At 59.0% G+C, this 17717-nt stretch overlaps 8 protein-coding genes across 8 annotated transcripts; 4 read left to right on the top strand and 4 right to left on the bottom strand.

The window, feature by feature from the left end:
* Window positions 1-566: 566 nt before the first annotated feature.
* EHS24_007377 (uncharacterized protein) lies at window positions 567-1424 on the top strand (the record flags this gene model as incomplete). The annotated part of the gene is made up of 1 exon (XM_028622748.1): window positions 567-1424. The coding sequence occupies one exon, from the start codon at window positions 567-569 to the stop codon at window positions 1422-1424; it is 858 nt and encodes a 285-aa protein (XP_028476641.1).
* A 762-nt stretch (window positions 1425-2186) lies between these two features.
* On the bottom strand, window positions 2187-2890 carry EHS24_007376 (uncharacterized protein; the record flags this gene model as incomplete). The annotated part of the gene is made up of 3 exons (XM_028622747.1): window positions 2187-2250; window positions 2299-2535; window positions 2601-2890. 3 exons carry the CDS (start codon window positions 2888-2890, stop codon window positions 2187-2189), a joined length of 591 nt encoding a protein of 196 aa, XP_028476640.1.
* Window positions 2891-3277: 387 nt separating this feature from the next.
* EHS24_007375 (uncharacterized protein) lies at window positions 3278-5444 on the top strand (the record flags this gene model as incomplete). Its single annotated transcript, XM_028622746.1, has 10 exons — window positions 3278-3362; window positions 3421-3477; window positions 3525-3550; window positions 3650-3755; window positions 3828-3919; window positions 3984-4054; window positions 4109-4337; window positions 4393-4604; window positions 4650-4826; window positions 4868-5444. 10 exons carry the CDS (start codon window positions 3278-3280, stop codon window positions 5442-5444), a joined length of 1632 nt encoding a protein of 543 aa, XP_028476639.1.
* Window positions 5445-6197: 753 nt separating this feature from the next.
* Window positions 6198-12298, top strand: CNHHK7_2 (HisKA; the record flags this gene model as incomplete). Its single annotated transcript, XM_028622745.1, has 11 exons — window positions 6198-6890; window positions 6946-7197; window positions 7241-7457; window positions 7498-8057; window positions 8097-8512; window positions 8556-8689; window positions 8849-8918; window positions 8958-9110; window positions 9160-9270; window positions 11697-11799; window positions 11888-12298. The coding sequence occupies 11 exons, from the start codon at window positions 6198-6200 to the stop codon at window positions 12296-12298; spliced, it is 3120 nt and encodes a 1039-aa protein (XP_028476638.1).
* Window positions 12299-12784: 486 nt separating this feature from the next.
* Window positions 12785-13932, bottom strand: EHS24_007373 (uncharacterized protein; the record flags this gene model as incomplete). The annotated part of the gene is made up of 4 exons (XM_028622744.1): window positions 12785-13195; window positions 13235-13391; window positions 13436-13627; window positions 13673-13932. The coding sequence occupies 4 exons, from the start codon at window positions 13930-13932 to the stop codon at window positions 12785-12787; spliced, it is 1020 nt and encodes a 339-aa protein (XP_028476637.1).
* A 48-nt stretch (window positions 13933-13980) lies between these two features.
* Window positions 13981-14481, bottom strand: EHS24_007372 (uncharacterized protein; the record flags this gene model as incomplete). The annotated part of the gene is made up of 2 exons (XM_028622743.1): window positions 13981-14113; window positions 14156-14481. 2 exons carry the CDS (start codon window positions 14479-14481, stop codon window positions 13981-13983), a joined length of 459 nt encoding a protein of 152 aa, XP_028476636.1.
* Window positions 14482-15199: 718 nt separating this feature from the next.
* On the top strand, window positions 15200-15896 carry EHS24_007371 (uncharacterized protein; the record flags this gene model as incomplete). The annotated part of the gene is made up of 3 exons (XM_028622742.1): window positions 15200-15526; window positions 15564-15707; window positions 15747-15896. The coding sequence occupies 3 exons, from the start codon at window positions 15200-15202 to the stop codon at window positions 15894-15896; spliced, it is 621 nt and encodes a 206-aa protein (XP_028476635.1).
* Window positions 15897-16201: 305 nt separating this feature from the next.
* EHS24_007370 (uncharacterized protein) lies at window positions 16202-17245 on the bottom strand (the record flags this gene model as incomplete). The annotated part of the gene is made up of 1 exon (XM_028622741.1): window positions 16202-17245. One exon carries the CDS (start codon window positions 17243-17245, stop codon window positions 16202-16204), a length of 1044 nt encoding a protein of 347 aa, XP_028476634.1.
* Window positions 17246-17717: the final 472 nt, after the last annotated feature.

The following is a 17717-nucleotide window of genomic DNA, read 5'->3' as shown; positions in this document are numbered from 1 at the left end:
TGTTCGACGCGCCACCATGCCGCGCCGAGCATGCATGCAAATGCGCATACGGCATGCCTTCGGCAGTGGGCAGAACTGGTGAGGGCCAGGGGGACGCTGCGGTTTTGACGGGGGTGGCGATGCGCGATACCTGCGGGATGCGACCGCGGCTCGGCATTTCACTCCAACACTTGCAAAATCGGGTCCAAGCCCCTTGGTCTGTGCAGTTGTTCTGGGTCTGTTCTTTCTTCGGGGATGACGAGCTCTGGATCTGTTTCCAGGAGGCCAGGCAAGGATCAGCATGACCTGATCGCCGGCACTCAGGTTGTCCTCAATGTTCGGCCGTTGGGGGTCTGTCACCAGAGTATTGGATCCCTTGAACCGGTACGGGCACAGCATTGATGCAGCTTTGGTGCCAGTTGAGATGACATGAACGTCCGACCAGCATTCCTCGATCTACACTGCAAGGCCCGCCCCGTCATATGTATATGTAGCCGTGTGTAAAGCTTCTTACACTCGGTTACCCTCTGCAAAGATCTACAAAGTGAGTGAGTGGAAATTGAAGAGTCAAGACACCACCGTACAGCATGTCAATCAGTCACCTCCGCCGAGTGCGATCTTACGAGGATGATCCTTACTCGCTGCCGGCCGCCTACCGTCTTTATCGGCAACCGCTCTGGGCGATGGACCTAACGAATGCCCAGATGCAGATGGCATTCTTTCCATCCCTACAGCCCTTCATCGACCGTGGCCTCCTCCTTGCTACACTGCAACAAGAGTCCTTACTCGAGTCGATCGAGGTTCTTGGGCCACACCGCTGGGCGGCCCAGCTTTCCGCAGGTATCCTGACGCTCACCTCCACTGCGCCTGTGTCCCTGCACCACCGGGCTCCGTCCATTGTCTGCAGGATGCAGCTCCTGGCGTCACTGTCACCTGCAGCCCAGTCTCTGCTGTGGGGCTGGGCACACCCACAGGGCAAACCCGACGGAGTCCTGCGCCAATTGCGCGAGACGGGCGAACGCGACCGCATCCCGGACCTGCTGGGCAAGGAGCTCCGCTTCCCTCCCGGTTTTGACGACCACGACGACGCCGCCGTCGCAGCGCTCACGCACGAGATTGGGACTGCCGCAGCAGGCATCCTGGGACTGGGACCATACTACTCGGCGTCGACGGGTGCGGGCGGTTCGCGAATCCTGTTCTTGATCGAGGCTACCGAGCCACCCCTCCAGCCCGTGACATTACGCAAAGCCGTGGCCAAGCTGCCGCGCCTAGCGGCCGATCTAGACCTGCACGATCCCCGTAAAGCAGTGACATTCTTGGCTGAAAGTCAAGGATGGGCAATCGCGCCGACCTCGACAGGCCTGCGGATCGCGGACGCTGCCACAACGGCGGAAATCCACTTTGACGCACTGGGCCGCATCAGCAACGTTCAGAGCACCATGTAGACTGATTCATTGGATTGTAGACCACCTTGTACTCCTTGTAGCATCACCAGACCCACGCATCGTGTATTCCTTTTGCTCGAAGTGAAGCAGCAGCAGCAGCGGTAGCAGCAGTCGACCGGTTCTCGAAAATGGGACAGACAACACCATGGCGTCATTGTTGGGCGGTGTTCCGCTTTCCGCGGCGAGATATACAAAACCGTCCTCCGTGATTTCCGGCGGCATGTGTTCCCAGAGATCCAAGAAAGCAGACAGGAATTGGCGATTGCTAGTGGTAAGTGCAGCAGCTGCAGCTCCATTTTTCGTTGTTCCTCGATGATCGCCGCTTATGACGTTATCTGCCTGCTCTGTCTGCCCGTTTGCTCGCATCGGTGCAGTAGTGTAGTCGCAGCTCTTTAGACTGAATGCGTGCTCCTCGGCGCCAATCACTGCGGGGAGATGGTCGCGCCTGCTACAGGTCAGATGACATGTAGTTGCTCTCGGTGTGACTGCTTCGAATGCACAACCCAGTCCTGGTGGGGAGGTGGGCCTTTCAGCGATTGGCTACGGGACAGCATTACAGCGAACCCCAGAGGCCAGAGGTCGACCTGCCAGTCAAGCCACAAGGAAGCCAGCCAGCCACGCCGTCACGGCAGCAACCTGCACGATCCGTCGGCCCCCGAATCCTTTTGTACTGTACTGCCTTGCATTCCATCCTGTTATCGCACCCCAGCACTGTCGCTGCGGTACACACCTCATACCATCTGCTGCACACAAGCCTGCACACTACGGGACCTGCACCTTGATGCCCAGCAGCTTGATGAACGCGCCGAGCCAGACGCCAATCGCGCTGTGAACATGTCAGTGGGGACACAAAGCGGCCACAGAAGGAACTCACGGGTAGGCGGGGGCCGAGACAATGTTGCCGTCGACGTGGACGTTCTTCGAGAAGGCCTCAAAGTCGATGTACTTGCCTCCGGCAGCCTCGACATCGAGCTTGCACATGGGGAAGGCAGAGCACGAGCGGCCCTTGAGGACGTCGGCAGCGGCGAGGAGCTGGAGGCCGTGGCACAGAGCGGCGAGGGGCAGGTCCTTCTCGACAAAGTAACGGATGACGTCGAGGACGCGCTTGTCGCTGAAACGGGTAAGCAACTACAGCTTCCTGGACAACGAAAACGGGCCCCAAAAACTGATACTCACTACCTCTGGTACTCGGGGAAGCGGCCGCCGGGGACAATGAGGCCGGCGTACTGGCCCAGGTTGGCAGCGCACTCGTCCCAGTCGTGGGTGATGTCAAAGGGGTGGCCGGGGCGCTCCGAGTAGGTCTGACGTCCGGGCTCGAGGATGTGCAGGGCGGTCTGGATCATCTCTCCGGGCTTCTTGTCGGGGCAGACAATGTGGACGTCGAGGCCCAGCATCTCGAGGGCCTGGAGGGGAGCGTACAGCTCGTAGTCCTCGATGAAATCGCCGGCGAGGAGGAGGACCTTCATGGTAGAGATGGTTGTGGTGGAGGTTGGTAGAGGGAGAGAGGGGATGGGCGATGGAGAGATGGGAAGCGGGACGACGACGAGGACTCGATGGCGGCTGCGGGACTTGTTGTGCAAACGAGGACCCCACAGGTGGACGACTGACACTGCACCGTCTCGGTTCGGCCCGAGCGGCCCATCGGCCCTTATCTCTTGGAACGGGGTCACGTGACAATTATCACGTGACCTTGCCCGACCTGTCCCCGTATATGCGGCCATGCCCGCGCGCCGATCAGTCCGCCCGCGCAGGCACCCCCAGGCCCAAGATTTTATCGATGGTTCTTTGTTTTCGGTTTTCCTTCTCAACCTTTGCGGTTTGAGCAGCACACCCCCACCCCCCCGTACCACGACATGCCCTTGACATTCAAAGCAGAGGACTGGGCCCTCCCCAAGGAGGACTCGTGCATCGCCCCAGACAATGTCTGGTCCAACAAAGGTCCGTCCTCGCCATCACAGCAAAACGAAGCGTGTGGCTGATGCGATCTGAAAAACAGACATGGACCCGTCGCCTGCCGAGCACCGTACCTGGACCGGGTGGACTTTCTTTACCTGTACGTCACTTCTTCTGACAACGAGCCCACAGCTAACTCGTTGCAAGACTGGGTCTCTGACCTGATGTACCCCGTGAGTATACCATAAGCACACGACACTTGGCCTTTGGCCGCTGCCTGGCCAACATTTCGTGGTTTGCGAGTGGCGTTTGTGGGTCTGACCTCGCACCAGGCTTCGTGGGCTACCGTCTCGTCCTTTGTCACTCTTGGTCTCACTTGGTGGGAGTCTTGTCTTGCTGTGCTTGTCGGCTCTGTCTTTGTCGCCACGGTCATCACTGGTACGTATGGGCCCTGTCGGGCGCCGAAACGAAAACTGCCAGGTGCGAACGGGGCGAGACGCTGACCGACAGCCAATGGTATCATTGGTGCGACCACACATACGCCCTTTGCAGTGACGACGCGTACCACTTTCGGCTACTGGGGGAGCAAGTTTGTTGTCTTTGTGAGTCCGTCCTGCTCTCGCCCCCGCTTGGCCCTGCCAAGGCGGCTGGGAGCCTGAAGTCCAGAACGGGAGCACTGACCGCCACCAGTCGCGTGCCGTCATTGCCTGCTTCTGGCTTTCGATCAACTCGTGGTCGTGAGTGTCTCTTCTGCGCCATGTGTGTGCACTCGGCAGTGGCTGACCGTGCAGGGGTGGCAAGTTTGTCACGGTCATGATCACTGCCATCTGGCCTCAGTACGCTAGGCTGCCGAACATGGTGCCCGTCGCACAGGGTGCGACTACGGCCGACTTCCTGTCCTTCTTCCTGTTCTGGCTTCTCCAGCTGCCGTTCATCTTCATCCACCCGTCCAAGCTCAAGATGGTCTTCAACATCAAGGCCGTGATTGTGCCTATTGTGGCTATCGGAACTCTTATCTGGGTATGTGTGGCTTTATCCGGGGACCAACTGCGCAGGCGGCTGACTCTACTTCCAGGCGGTCAAGATTGCTGGTCCCGAAGCCGGTCCTCTCCTCCGTTCGGGTCGCAACCGTACCTCTGGTGGCAAGATGCGCTTTATTGCGTTCATGACCTCGGTCACTGCCGTGCAGGGCACTTGGGCCACCCTCTCGCTCAACATTGGTGACTTTTCACGTTACTGCAAGAAGCCCGGCTCCAACTGGATGCAGCTGATCGTGTTTCCCCTCATGTGAGTTGCGGATGTTTGAAGCGAAACCTTCGGCTGACACCTCAGTAACACCATCGTCTCCATCTTTGCTGCCATCTCGGCTACGTGCTGCTACGCGGTCTACAACGAGGAACTCTACCAGCCGTACGACCTGCTTGCCAAGTGGAACACCTCTGCCGGTGGCCGCGCAGCCATGTTCCTGGGCGGCCTCGCCTGGGCCCTGTCCAACGTCACCACCAACATGTGAGCTTACCGTTACCTGGACCACAAGCTGACCCTTGCAGCACGGCCAACTCGATCTCTGCTGCCAACGACATGTGCTCGCTTGCGCCCAAGTACATCAACATCCGTCGTGGACAGATGATTGCCATCACCGTCGGTGTCTGGGGCTTTGTTCCCTGGAAGGTGCTCAACTCTGCGGCCAACTTCCTCGCCTTCATGTCGTCGTACTCGATCGTCCTTGCGCCTATCGCCATGCTCATGGTCGTCGACTATTACGTTGTCAAGCACCAAAAGTACGACATTTACGAAATGTACAAGCCCAACGGCATCTACCGCTACGTCAAGGGCTGGAACTGGAGGGCGTACCTTGCGCTCATCTGCGCGTTCGCTCCCAACCTCCCGGGCATGTGCCATGCCATCAACAACAGCATTGACATTGGAAACATCCAGTATGTCTACATGGTGTCCAACTTGGTCGCGTACGTCATTTCCATCTCGGTCTACCTCACGGCCAACCACTTCTGGCCCGCGCCCGAGTCCATCATCGAGGTTGCGGTCCACGATGTCATCCGCCCGGAGAAGTCGAGCCTCGACTCGGCAGATGAGCCCCCTCTTGAAGTCACCATCTCCCACCTGTAACGCTCCTGCCTGCGGGGTCGAGGGGGTGCATAGACACACACACACATAAACACACAACAAGCATAGAAAACACAGTATAGTTGTTACATCCACCATGCATAGGTTTCAAGGTATACCGATCGTGAGGTCGTGGCTGTCGAAACACGGACGGCCGCCGTGTCCTTTCCCACTGCAATTTAATGGACGAGGCGCTGATCAAGACTGAAGGCAGCATTGGCGTTCGAAGGCTGACGCCCATGACGTGAGAGGATCGTCCGACTGTATGTGGCCCATTTGCGCCATGAATGACACGAGCCAAATTACGGCCAAAAGCATACAAATACAATGTGTGTGTTGCTCTGCGGTTTGATGGGATACAAACCTTACTGTCGGTATTTTGCCGGAAGCTCAGGACAGCGTCAGGATGCAGAATGGCCGTTGTGCGGCATCCGAGCCCAAACCCCCCGTCGAGACGTGAGACTCCGTCATTGCTCCTCCAGGCTCTCCAGGTCCAGCCCTTCGGTTCGACAATTCTCTGTCGAGGGTATTTGGGTGGGGTCGGTGCAAACACGCGTCACACTACTTGTCGTCCCAATTCCAGCGTTCAACCACATCCTCACAGCTCAGGTCCACAACATCGACTCCACACTAGCTAGTGTATCGACCGGCCAAATAACAAGAGCTTATCGTGCGCTACTCTCCCCGTTGGGCCGACTGGTCCTCTGCCCTTTGCCCCCGCGCCATAGCCGCCCGTGAGCGTCGCGGCATCTCACCATGCCCGACCTGGGCACCCCATCGCGGAGCGACGAGACATCGTACAGCGGTAGCGAGCGCGTGGTGTCCCCCCTATCGACCATCCCCAGCAAGACGAGCAGCGTCGGGGTTGCGCCGCGACGACGCGACAGCGACAGGTGGACGACACACAGGGGAGTGGAGAGGCCCCGGTTCGGCCACCATGGGATCATCTGGGACGGCACGCTCGAGTCGCTCCCACCCGTAGACGCAGCAGACGGGCCTGCAAGTTCGAACTCTGGAAGTGTCCCACGGCCCAGCCTGACGAGCCGCCCGACGTGTCCCACGGGCAGTGGACTGTTTGCAAAGCTTCCGCGGCGAGGCCTGTCGTCGTCGCAACCGACCAGCTCGGGCGGGGCCGACGACGTCGGCGGCGAGGATTCGGGCCCCGTGTCCGTCGTCGTGGTCGACAATGACATTGCCCTGCTCGCGCACGCCGCGAAAAAGTACACGTACGAGGACGAGATGGGGGAGACGGGCGACGAGGGCAGTGTCGACTCGGACGTTCCTCCCGACGCAGACCCGGTCCTCTACAATCCGCCATCGATCCCATCCACCAAGAGGACACTGGCGAGATGGAAGCAGGCGTGGATACGGCACGTGTGGGAGCCGTTCTGCGACTTTTGCGAGCAGCGCTTTCCGGACCCGGAGAGGGAGACGGCGTTTCTCAAGGAGGTGAGCCGCACAAAACGCAAACCGGTTGTTGCTTATGGCTGACGGGCCAAACAAGACATGGCGCGTGGAGAAGAGGAGCGCAATGGCCTGCGCCATCTTTCTTGTCGGGTACTGGGTCATGAGTTGTGCGCTTGTCACCGAGCGATCCTTGTTCGACTACTATGCGTATGTGGGCATCTGCGGCATCATCACGCTGCCGCTCCCGGTGCTCATCGCCATCAACGCTCCCCTCAAGCACCCTCGCCTGTACCAGCCCATGCTGGTAGCAGCGGTCTGGGTTTGGGGGTACCTAATTATCATCGAGATGGTACGTCGTGACGCATGTGGGCTCAAGGGCTGACTAAAACCAGACCGGGTGCCATTACTTTGGCGTCAACACGTGCACTCACAACCTGTATTTTGCGCTCTTTGGCTGTGTCTTTGGGTTTCCGGCGCTCGCCATCATCCTCATGCGCCAGAACCGCCTCCTCCACATCCTTGCCGTCACGGCCTGGGTCATCTTCAGTGTCGCCTTGTGTCTCTACAACGCCAGCGTGCCACTCCTTTTCTCCCGCAACTGGATTGCCCGTGAGTACTTCGCACCGAGTGAATGCATGCTCATGACCAGTGTGGATCTACCACGTCATGCTCGCGATCCATGCGTACTATCGCGAGCGCTCAGAACGCCAACTGTTTCTGCTCCGCCAGCAACTCAACGCCCAGTTCCGCTCCGTCCAGTGCGCGCAGGCGATGGAACGCAAGGCGCAGCAGACCACCAAACGCTTCGTGTCGTACATCTTTCACGAGGTGCGCGTGCCCCTGAACACGGCCCTGCTCGCCGTCCAGAACCTGGAGGGAGAGGGCGTGTTCAAGGACTGCGCCGCAGACGACGCTGAAATGGTACACGGCCTCAACGCAAGCCTCAGTCTAATGGAGCAAGTGCTCAACGACGTGCTGAGCTTTACGCGCATGGAGAACGGCAACTTGATCCAGGCGCGCAAGCCGTTCGACTTCCACAAGGCCATCAACGTCGTCGCACTGTCGCACCGCGTGCAGGCCGAGGTGGCTGGTGTCGAGCTCGTGACCGAGCTGGATCCATGTATCGACGCGCTGGGCGGGGTGTTTATCGGCGACGACATGCGGTTGCGTCAGATCACCTCCAATTTGGTGTCCAACGCGTTGAAGTTTGTGAGTGAGCCTTCTTTACCAGTATGGCTGACGGGCTAGACGCACCGCGGAAGCGTTCGGATCGTCACCAAGCTGGTATATCCAATATCACAGGCTGCGCCGCCTGCACCTGCACCATTTGGTTCTGAGCGGGATCCGGAAAAGGGCTGCGTTGGGACCGAGAAACGGCGACACTCCGCTGGCAATGGGGTTTCCTCGGAGAAGAAGCCGGACGGATCCCACCATCCCGACCGCCCAGCAGTGCTGCGCATCGAGGTACACGACACCGGTGTTGGTTTGCGCGAGAGCGACGTCCAGGATAACCGTCTGTTCTCGCCCTATGTCCAGACGGAGATTGGACGGCGGCAAGGCGGCAAGGGCTCCGGCCTGGGTCTCGCGTTGGTCATGCAGATTGTCAAGCTCAGCGGTGGAAGGCTGGGTGTCGACTCGGAGATCAAGAAAGGGAGCGTGTTTTGGTGAGTACCAACTGTCTGGTCGTCCAAGCTGACCCATTTGCAGGTTCGAGCTACCTTACCAAGTATCGACATTGCCGCTCGCTCGACATGACAGCATCACGCCGTCATCACCAGTACAGAGCCTCACAGCCAAAATGTGGCTCCCAGGCGTCTCTGAGATGACCACCACGCCGGACGGTGAAATGTCACCGCGGAAAACTCTTTCGCCCATTGCGACACCTCAGAACAAGTCACCACACACATGGATTCCGCCAAGTTCTGATACCAACGGCCGACGGGCTGGGTCGCCACCGACACCGCCATTGTCGCCGCACATTCCAATGCCACTGAGAACAGACACTGCAGGAGGCGAGGGCAAACAAGGGGAGACAGCGCCGCTCTCTGCGCTTGTAGTTGACGACGATCCGTAAGCGTCTCGCCACTAGATCTTACACTAACATCACAGACTCACACGCAAGCTCATGACACGCATGATCAAACGGCTGGGACACAATGTCCGGACAGCCGAGAACGGCGTCGTGGCACTGAAGATGATCCGCGCCGCCAACGAGCACCCCAGTGACAAGAGTCTGCCGTTCGATGTCGTCTTCCTGGACAAGTGAGCCACTCCGGTCTCGTAACTCTTTGTTTTTGGCTGACGCTTGCAGCCAAATGCCGGCCATGTCGGGCGACGAGGTGGCGCGCGAAGTCCGCAACCTCGGTATCCAGGTGTACATTGTCGGGTGCACGGGCAACGCGCTGCGCGAGGACCAGGACGCGTACCTTGACGCGGGGGCGGACGATATCTTGCCGAAGCCGCTACACCAGGCGGACATTGTTAAACGGTTGAATGAGGCCACAAGACGCAGGAGAGCAAAGGCGGCGACGGCAGTCGCTGCCGTGTCGGGAGAGGGCGGTGGGACGGGTAGCTAGTGAGGGCTGGGTGGCTAGTGAGGGCTGGGTGGCTAGAGAGAGCGGCAGAGGATCATTCACAGGTGTAACGTCCGAGTTGTACAAATATGCATGACTGCATCATGGTCTGTTACGAAAAGTGGCCAGAACGCTCGGCGAACAGAGGCTCAGAGTCCTAAAACGCGAATCAACGCTCGTGGGCATCACGGTTTTGCAACAAACATCGCGGGGCGTGTAGCTCAGTTGGTAGAGCGTGTCATTAGCATCTTCTACCCTACTTGACAAGGTCTTTGGTTCGATTCCTAACTCGTCCACTCTTCTCTTTTTCCCATGTCCTGCGGCTCAGATATGCACCTGCAGGTGAAGCAGATGTTTATCCTTGGTTCTAGGGCGCTTGGATGTTCCCTGTGGAAAAGAATGGCGCGGCTGACGCCGGATGAGTGTTGTTTTTGAGTGCGGAGCGTCGTGTGTAAAAATCCCCGTTAATCCCAATTAATCGGTTAAAAAAAATCTCGCTCCTTGGGCAAGGACGGTAAGTGGGAACGAGCCGAACAGTTCATAAAGCAAGTGGCACCAGGCCATCTTACTTTCGAATCAACTCGACTCGTTAAAACGGCGGCCGCTTGTTAACAGCGACCGAACGTGACTCGATGCTGCCACAGCCCTGCGACATGTGTCATCCCAACGATATATCGCAGGAGGGTACATTTTGTACATAGCCGACTATCGGGAACGAATGAAGTACAACAGTTTACTCCTCGACAGTGCCCCGTAATGGTCTATTTCTCTCACCGCTTGCGCTTTGGCTGCGGTGTGGTATCGTCGGAGGAGTGTAGAATTGGCTGGTAGTCGGGATCTGACCAGTCGACCAGCGGTGAAGTGACATGTCTCGTTGAGGATGACTCGGCAGGTGGCTCAGGGGTCGCGGTTGGCGACAGAGTCGAGGCGGAAGGAGGCGCTGAAGTCAAAGGAGAGGTGGTGGACGTGACAATGAACGGTGTGAGAGACGAGGGCAAGGGCGATGAAGCGAGCGCACGAGGCGAGGTGCGTTGCGGGCAAGGTGTGGACGCTGTCGATCCGGGGAACCTCTCGGTTGACCAGGAGGTAGGAACGTCCGCGACGACAAGGGTAAGCTCGTGGTCGATTCCGGGGCGTCGCGCGGACGCAATGGGGCCATATGCGCTGGCAGGAATACGTGTCGACGGTTTCTGCGCCTCGCCCAGGTCATGCGGCGAGTCTGATGAGAGATGGGTGGGCCGGTGGGAGAGGTCAGATGGCGGGTATGAGGGCTGGGATGGAGGGTGGGAGCCATGGAGGGAGCCGCCCCACCTCCACCAGTGTCGCTGCGCCAGCAGTAAGCACAGGCGGCGGGCAAGCCCGGTCTCGACCTTCATGACTACAGTTATGAGTTCTTTGACGCGGGCGAGTGTTGTATTGCTCGACTCTGGCATTATCCGAATGGCGCGGGTTGACGGATTATTCGGCTGCTTGTGAAATACGAACAGGTCTGTCCGCTCAAAAAGGTTCGTCTCGACGGCCTTCAAGGCATCTTTGCCGGCATGGGGGAGTGTTCTTGTTTGGGAACCGCCGCGCCGGCTCCGCATAGGTGCGCAGCGCTTCGGACCAGGTGGATATGCTTATGGGGGCGGTGGTGGTGACGGGACCTTGACGAAGGACTGACAGTGGCCCCAAGAGGCAAGCCGCGAAGCTGATAGGAGTAATGTGTTGATACAGTGGGGCGCGAGGTCGGCGGTCGAGGTTAATGTTGTGGGGTTACAAAGCTGATCGCTCTCAGAATGTGGTAAATGATGATGGAGAGAACCCAAGACCAAACGGTCGAGTTGAAGCTGTGTGATGGGTGGATTAATGTGTGCCAATAGGTCTGGTTACAAGGTCATTAGGCCATTTTTTCAATTCCCCAAATGACGCTTCGTTTGTGCTTCCGTCTACGGCATAAACAAACTCTCCTTTTCGCCACCCATTGTCCTTCGCACACCATCCATATCATCCATCGACGACCGCCATGCAATCGGCACCCCCGCCCCCGCCACCCCCGACGTTCCCGCGCGCCAGCTGGCAACGGGCAGACCCCTTCCTGCACCCCCCCTTCAACCCGTTGTATGACAGGCGCGTCATGATCGCCTGGGCAGCGCGCAACGCCAGCATCGCCTGGGAGGAAAACGTGCAGCGCGAGCTGCAAGGAGAGGGAAGCAAACATCGCCCTCCTTTCACCAGATCTTCATCCTCGCCGTGTGCGACAAGAGTCGTGGTCTTCGCCCCCAGCTCACGGCAGGAACCAGTGGGCGCGTGTTGCGCGCGGCTGGACGGGATACTACAAGACAGTCGCCGAGTGGACCGCCGCGTCGGATGCGCTCATCCCACCGGCATACAATCTGGTATGTGTTCGTTCTCTCTGCCCTTGCATCCCTTCATCCGGAGCCCCTTCGTCTTCCATCCTTCCTCCATCCTTCGTGCTAATTCCAGGCCTTCGGGGCGCTCCCGCCCGGTGTCAACCCGCCCCCTTTGGATCAAGTGGGCCCATTTGCGCGCGCGGCGCTCGACCAGTCCTTTCATAAACTCGTCGATGCCGCTGCAGCCTTCCCAAAGGAGACGCGCCGTGTGTTCGACCTTTCCTTGCTCACCGGTCTCCTGCCCGTCCCTCCTCCGCGCAAACCCTCTGCCCACAACCACCCAACAACCATCCTCGCCCGCCGTGTCCCCACCTCCAAGGCCACCGTGTGCCCGCCTGCACCACGGAAAACGCGCAAGTCAGTGTCCGCCCGCTCGCACAAGTTGCTCCCATCAAGCAGCGAGCGCCACCGCCGCACGCGCGAGGCCGCGGGAGTGTCATCGCGGCTCGTCGCGGATATGGACCGACTGGATATCCACGGGTGATTCTGTACGCCGTTGTTTTCATAGAATCAAGCCAGTTGTATGTCTCTTCCAAATTGTATTCCTCTAGCCCCATGAATGTGTCTGCTCGGGCTGCTGACTAGCCATGTAGCGCCTAGGATCACTGCTGCGACCGACCGCTACCCATAGCGACAACGACCGACCATCACCACGGGAGAGAGGCGTGACTGACGCGGCCATATCCGGATAGACCCTGGAAATATCCTCACTCAACAGGGCGGAGCTGGGACAAGCAGGACCAGTTGCCGTGTGGGGAGCAGAGGACCATGAAAAGGTTTGTGAATAACCGTGTCTACCGAAGAAGAAAAGACAAAAAATGATAATTCAATGCATAAAGCAGGTGGGCACCAGGCCACCATCATATTTCTCAAGCAACTTTGTTTGTTCTTTTCTTTTTTTTTGCTTTTCAACGCTCCGCCACATTGGGCGGATGTTTGCTGCCACGATACGGATGGACCAGCCATTCCATTACAGGCACTGGGACCACCAATCGTTGCCATACGTGCAGGTGGATCCAGATTCACAGGTGGTGCAGCCGGTGTAGCTGACACCGCCGCACTGGCCCCACTTGGAAACGGCGCAGGACGAGGCGGTGGTCGACGTGGCGGGCGCGGCCGAGCAGGAGTCGGTCGAGGTAACGGGGTCAGACGGGGTGGCGGTGACGGGGTCAGACGAGGTGGGCGCGGCCGTGGTCGTCTCAGGAGTCGAGGTGGAGGAGACGGGGGAGGCTGTCGAGGTCACCGGGGTGGTAGTGCCGCCGCAGTTGGCAGGCATCCACTGGCCCATGGCCTTGAGGACGTCCCAGAGCTCAGTCTTGGACGGGTAGATGTCCATGCCCGAGAGGTTTCCGACGTTGCCGTTGTAGTAGACGGTGGTTCCCTAGCTGTCAGTGGCGGTGCAGGAGACTTGATGACTCACGCTAATGTCCATGTCCTGCGCACCGAGACCCCAGGGCATGATACCCGGGAGGCCGACTTCCTTGGCCTTTTCAATCCAAGCAGTCATGGTCGAGAGCTGCTCGGGCCAGCCCTCGAGGTTGAACTCTTCAAAGAGGACGGGCTTGCCAATCTGGTTCCTATGGGTGTCAGTATATCTTTGTCCCCAGTGTTTAACACCTACATGCTGTTGGCGTGCTGCTCGATGTAGGTGTTTCCCCATTCAAGAGTAGGCGTCTTACCCCAGCTCTGTGGGTAAAGGTGGAAGGTGCCAAAGTCAATGTTGGGAAGCTTCAGGTTGGCGTCAAAGTCCAGCGAGGAATCGCCGTCATAGATGTAGTCGGTCGAGTCAGCCCAGTTGTAGTAGCCTTCGTCACTGGGGTCGTAAGTTGTTGTTGCCACAGGTGGGTTCAGCACTCACCCAACGGCCACCATGTGGTTGGGGTCGAGGGACTTTACAAAGGCCGAGCGGTCCTTGATCCACTTGGTGAGGTCCGAAGCTGAAAAGCCAGGACGAGCAGTGCTAGGCCAGCCAGAGCCACGCTCTTCGTTTGCGAGCTCCCAGGCAAAAATGGCGGGCGAATCCTTGTAGCGGTTGACAATAGTCTGGACGTATGACTCGTAGGCTGCGATCGGCGCCGCCTGAACATAAAAGTCGGAATGGTACTCGAGGCTGCCCATCGTGTGCTTCGTGTAAGTGTCCATGCCTGAATGTTGTTAGCACAGCCTCTAGGCATGATCTGCACCTCCGTAGTCGTCCCAATTGTTCGTAAAGGCGAGGATAAGCTTGATGTTGTACTTCTCAGCCATGGCGACGGTCTTGTCCATACGCTCAAGGCCGTTGGCTCCAGTGTTGACGGTGCTTGCGCGTCAGACCCGAGGCCAATTTTCTGCAGATACTCACAAGCTGTCGCCTTCCCAGAGCTGGTAGTAGGTCAGACTGTTCGTGGGGACCGTCTCGACCATGGAAAAGGCCCAAGTACGGAGGACCTTGGCGTTGAGGTCCTTGAGCATGTCGAACGCCTGGGTGTATTGGGCGTCGGTGACGAGCTGGGGGATCCAGTAGGCGTTCATGCCGCCAAAGCAGAACGGCTGGCCGTCAAGCATAAACTTGGTGCCCTCGGCATAGGGGAAGCCGGAGGGGACACTGCGCTTGACAACCTCAACAGGCGCGCCAAAGACAAATGGCAGAAGAGGAAGGAGCGTGAGAAGCTTGGAGAAGGCGATCATTGTAAGACGCTAGTGGGAGTTGTGGCAGTTGTCGGAAGTGGGAGTTGTCTGGGCTTTCTGTCCTGTTCAACAAACCTTCTCTTTTATAGGCATGTCCTAGCGCAGGACAACATATCGTGGCAGTGGTATCGCCACAGAGAATGCCATTCTCCGTGTCCATCCGGGATACCAGCGCACCGCCGGCTCGTCGGCACAATTGCACATCCGGCCTCTTCCTGGTCTGACATCGTCAGCCTTGCCATCCGCATTTTCGGCCAGTTTCTCGGGTCCTGCCGGCATCTGGAAGATTAAATAAGCTTCTTTGGAACGCCCACAAGCTTGTTTCGTCACCCACCGGTTGCTCGGGGCGCGCCGTTATAAGTACCAGTGACGTCTGGATGTCAGATGATCAGTTTCAGCTCCTGTCGGGTCATTATCTCGGGCCATTGTGAGGGCCGTTTCAACTTTTGAGCTGCCGGGAGAGGATGGACTGGCCAAGAACATGCACCATTTGGACTCGGGGTGGGTGTTAGCGTGCGCTTAAACGTGTGGAACGGACCGAGATGTGTACCATCTGAGTGTGACGAAGAACAGCATCCACCACCCGCCACCCCGTGCGGGGCCGCGACGGAAGCAAAGTGCCACAACGTTCGCACACACAAACAACTCAGCCGCGTCCTTTTGAGTCCGGGGCCCCATAGTCTTCCTTCCTCATCATCCATCTCTCTCCCCATCAACCATGGGCACGACCAGCACTTCCAAGGCGCGCCGCGGCTTCAAGCAGAAGGCCAAGGGAGCAGAAGCTCGTGTCGCGGCGGGTCTCCCCCCACTTCACTTCGCCGCACCTTCCCTGGTGACCGACAACAGCCCGGCAGCGTCGACGTCGTCCTCCATTACCTTCCCTCCACCAACCCAGCGCTCGGATGTGATTGAGGAGCGTAAGCAGGAACTCTACCTCTTGAGGCTCGAGACCGAAATCGAGGTCCAGAGGGAGAAGAAGTACCTCGCTTGGATGAGGGCCGATGAAGTGGCGGCCCAGTGGCAAGAGGCTACTCGCAGGCGGAAGGTACGCTTGATCACTTGCCGCACCCGCTGACCGCAAGGAGGAGCAGGCGGCTCTGGAGGCCCCTGTTAAACGCTACAAGACATCAGTGAACGCGGAGAACAAGGACGCCCCCGACAACGACGAGCCCAGCGCGCAGACAGCCGTTGGCCTGGCGGCGAGCGAGGACGGTGGCCAGCGCAAGGTACGTCCACCTGCCAAGACTCACTCGCTGACACAACAGGTGTACAGGGCCGCTCAGAAGGCGGGCATGATTAGCCCCGACTCCGCCCCGGTGCCAGACGAGCACGCGCAGGCGAAGGACGAGGAAGTCACGGTGGCGAGCAACCAGCAGAACGCCACCACGACCAAGGAGGACATGGACGAGGCCTGACCCAAGGTACGTCCACCTGCCGAGACTGAATCGCTTACAGAAAGCTCCCTACCTCCGGCAGTCTCAATGCGCCAGCTTGACTCGACCAATCGTAGCTTGCAATGTGAAGTAGACGTCATGGAGGCCCCAGTCGCTACGGCTTGGGGGCGGATTAGGAGAACGATAAGGTCAAGGTCCTTTTGACCAAGACACCAAACGGACAGGAGCAAAACTTGTATGGTTGTAGTATACACAAGACGACATGTGAACGAGTAGACCAATTATGTGCATCTATCCCTCAGCTTCTCACAGTAACAGCTACCTATCTACGCCGTGCCCGCCTTGACAGCCTCCTGGAAGCGGCGGACAATGGGGACCATGCCTCCCTCGTCGGCGATGAACCCGAGGCCGACGGGGTACGAGTTGTCAAACCTCGCGGGCCACGACGAGACGATACGGCGGTTGGTGGGGTCGTCCTTGAACGTGACGAGCTTGAGCGCCTCCTCGCCCGCGACCTCGCGCAGCGCGTCGAGCTCCTCCCTGACGGTCGTGGTGAAGCCGGGCAGGTAGACGGCGCGCGTGTGCGCGAGGAACTTGCTGGCCGGGACGTGCTTGGCAATGACAAAGTTGCGGATGGTCGTCTCGGGAGACGCGACCCACGCGGCGAGGTCGAGCTCGGGCGACTGGAGCGAGTCGCCGACGGGGCAAACGGCCTGGAGACCCTTGAGGGGCTCGCGGATGATGCCGGAGATGAACGCAGAGGTAGCCGCCGAGGGGACGCCGGGGCGGACCACGATGGTGGGGAGACGGAGGATACGGCCGTCGACGTAGCCGCGGCGGGTGTACTCGTTGACCATGATCTCGGACACGAGCTTGCCGCACCCGTACGCGCCCTCGGGGGTGGCGATGGTGCTGGGGCCGACGACGTCGGGGAGGGGGCCGCCATACACGGCGAGCGACGATGTGAAGATGAAGCGGATGGGCGAGGGCGAGGTGCCGTTGTCGCTCTCGGCGCGGGCGCGCTCGAGCATGGCGCGGATCGAGTCAATGTTCACCTTGAGACCGAGGTCAAAGTTGTCCTCGCTGCCGCGCGACATGATGCCGTGGAAGCAGTAGATGGTGTCGGGGACGCCGTGGGCGGTGGTGAAGAGCTGGTCAATCTCGGCGGGGTCGCAGAGGTCGGCCTTGCGCGTGATGACGGACCCCTTTGGGGCACCGGCGGGGACTTGAGGCTCCACAATGTCGGCCAGGATAAGCTTGACGTCTGGGGTCTCCGGGTCGGCGAGCAGCGCAGACGACAGAATGCCGCCGAGCCATCCACCTGCGCCAGTGATGAGGACGACGTTGGAGCTGGGGTTTGAAATGGTCATGTTGGTGGTGGATGGAGTGTGGACGTGAGAGGGACTGGAGCTGTTCATTGTGCGGGGACGTGGGGGTCTTGTAGTAGTGGCAACATTGCGCGCGGCAGTCTCACGCTCGGCACCACAATGCCATCAGAGAGAGACGTCGGAGACGTCCGTCCCATCAGTCCACCACCACCATTCACTTGCCCACCCGGAGCAATGGAGTTATGATGGGCCCGGAGACGAGTATCGTTCCGGTGTTGTTGGGTTCTAATCCCTTTCAGTCCACATCCGGTGCGGGTTTACATGACTGGAATGTCCAGAATGTGCAACGAATACACGCCCGGTCACTTTCCAGTCATGTACAGCTGCGGGCAGTGGTGCACCGCGGACAGTTGAGAGCAAGATGAAGAGGCGATTTGGCATTTCGCGTCTTGGTTTCCCCACGGAGGGCGGGAGTTGCAGTGGAGCCGCGGGACGGTGTGGAGTGGAACCGTGG

Source organism: Apiotrichum porosum, assembly GCF_003942205.1.
Source record: "Apiotrichum porosum strain DSM 27194 chromosome Unknown scaffold_5, whole genome shotgun sequence".
Lineage (NCBI taxonomy): Eukaryota > Fungi > Basidiomycota > Tremellomycetes > Trichosporonales > Trichosporonaceae > Apiotrichum > Apiotrichum porosum.
Note: the sequence above shows the minus strand (reverse complement) of the source record. Positions and strands in the feature narration are given on the sequence as shown.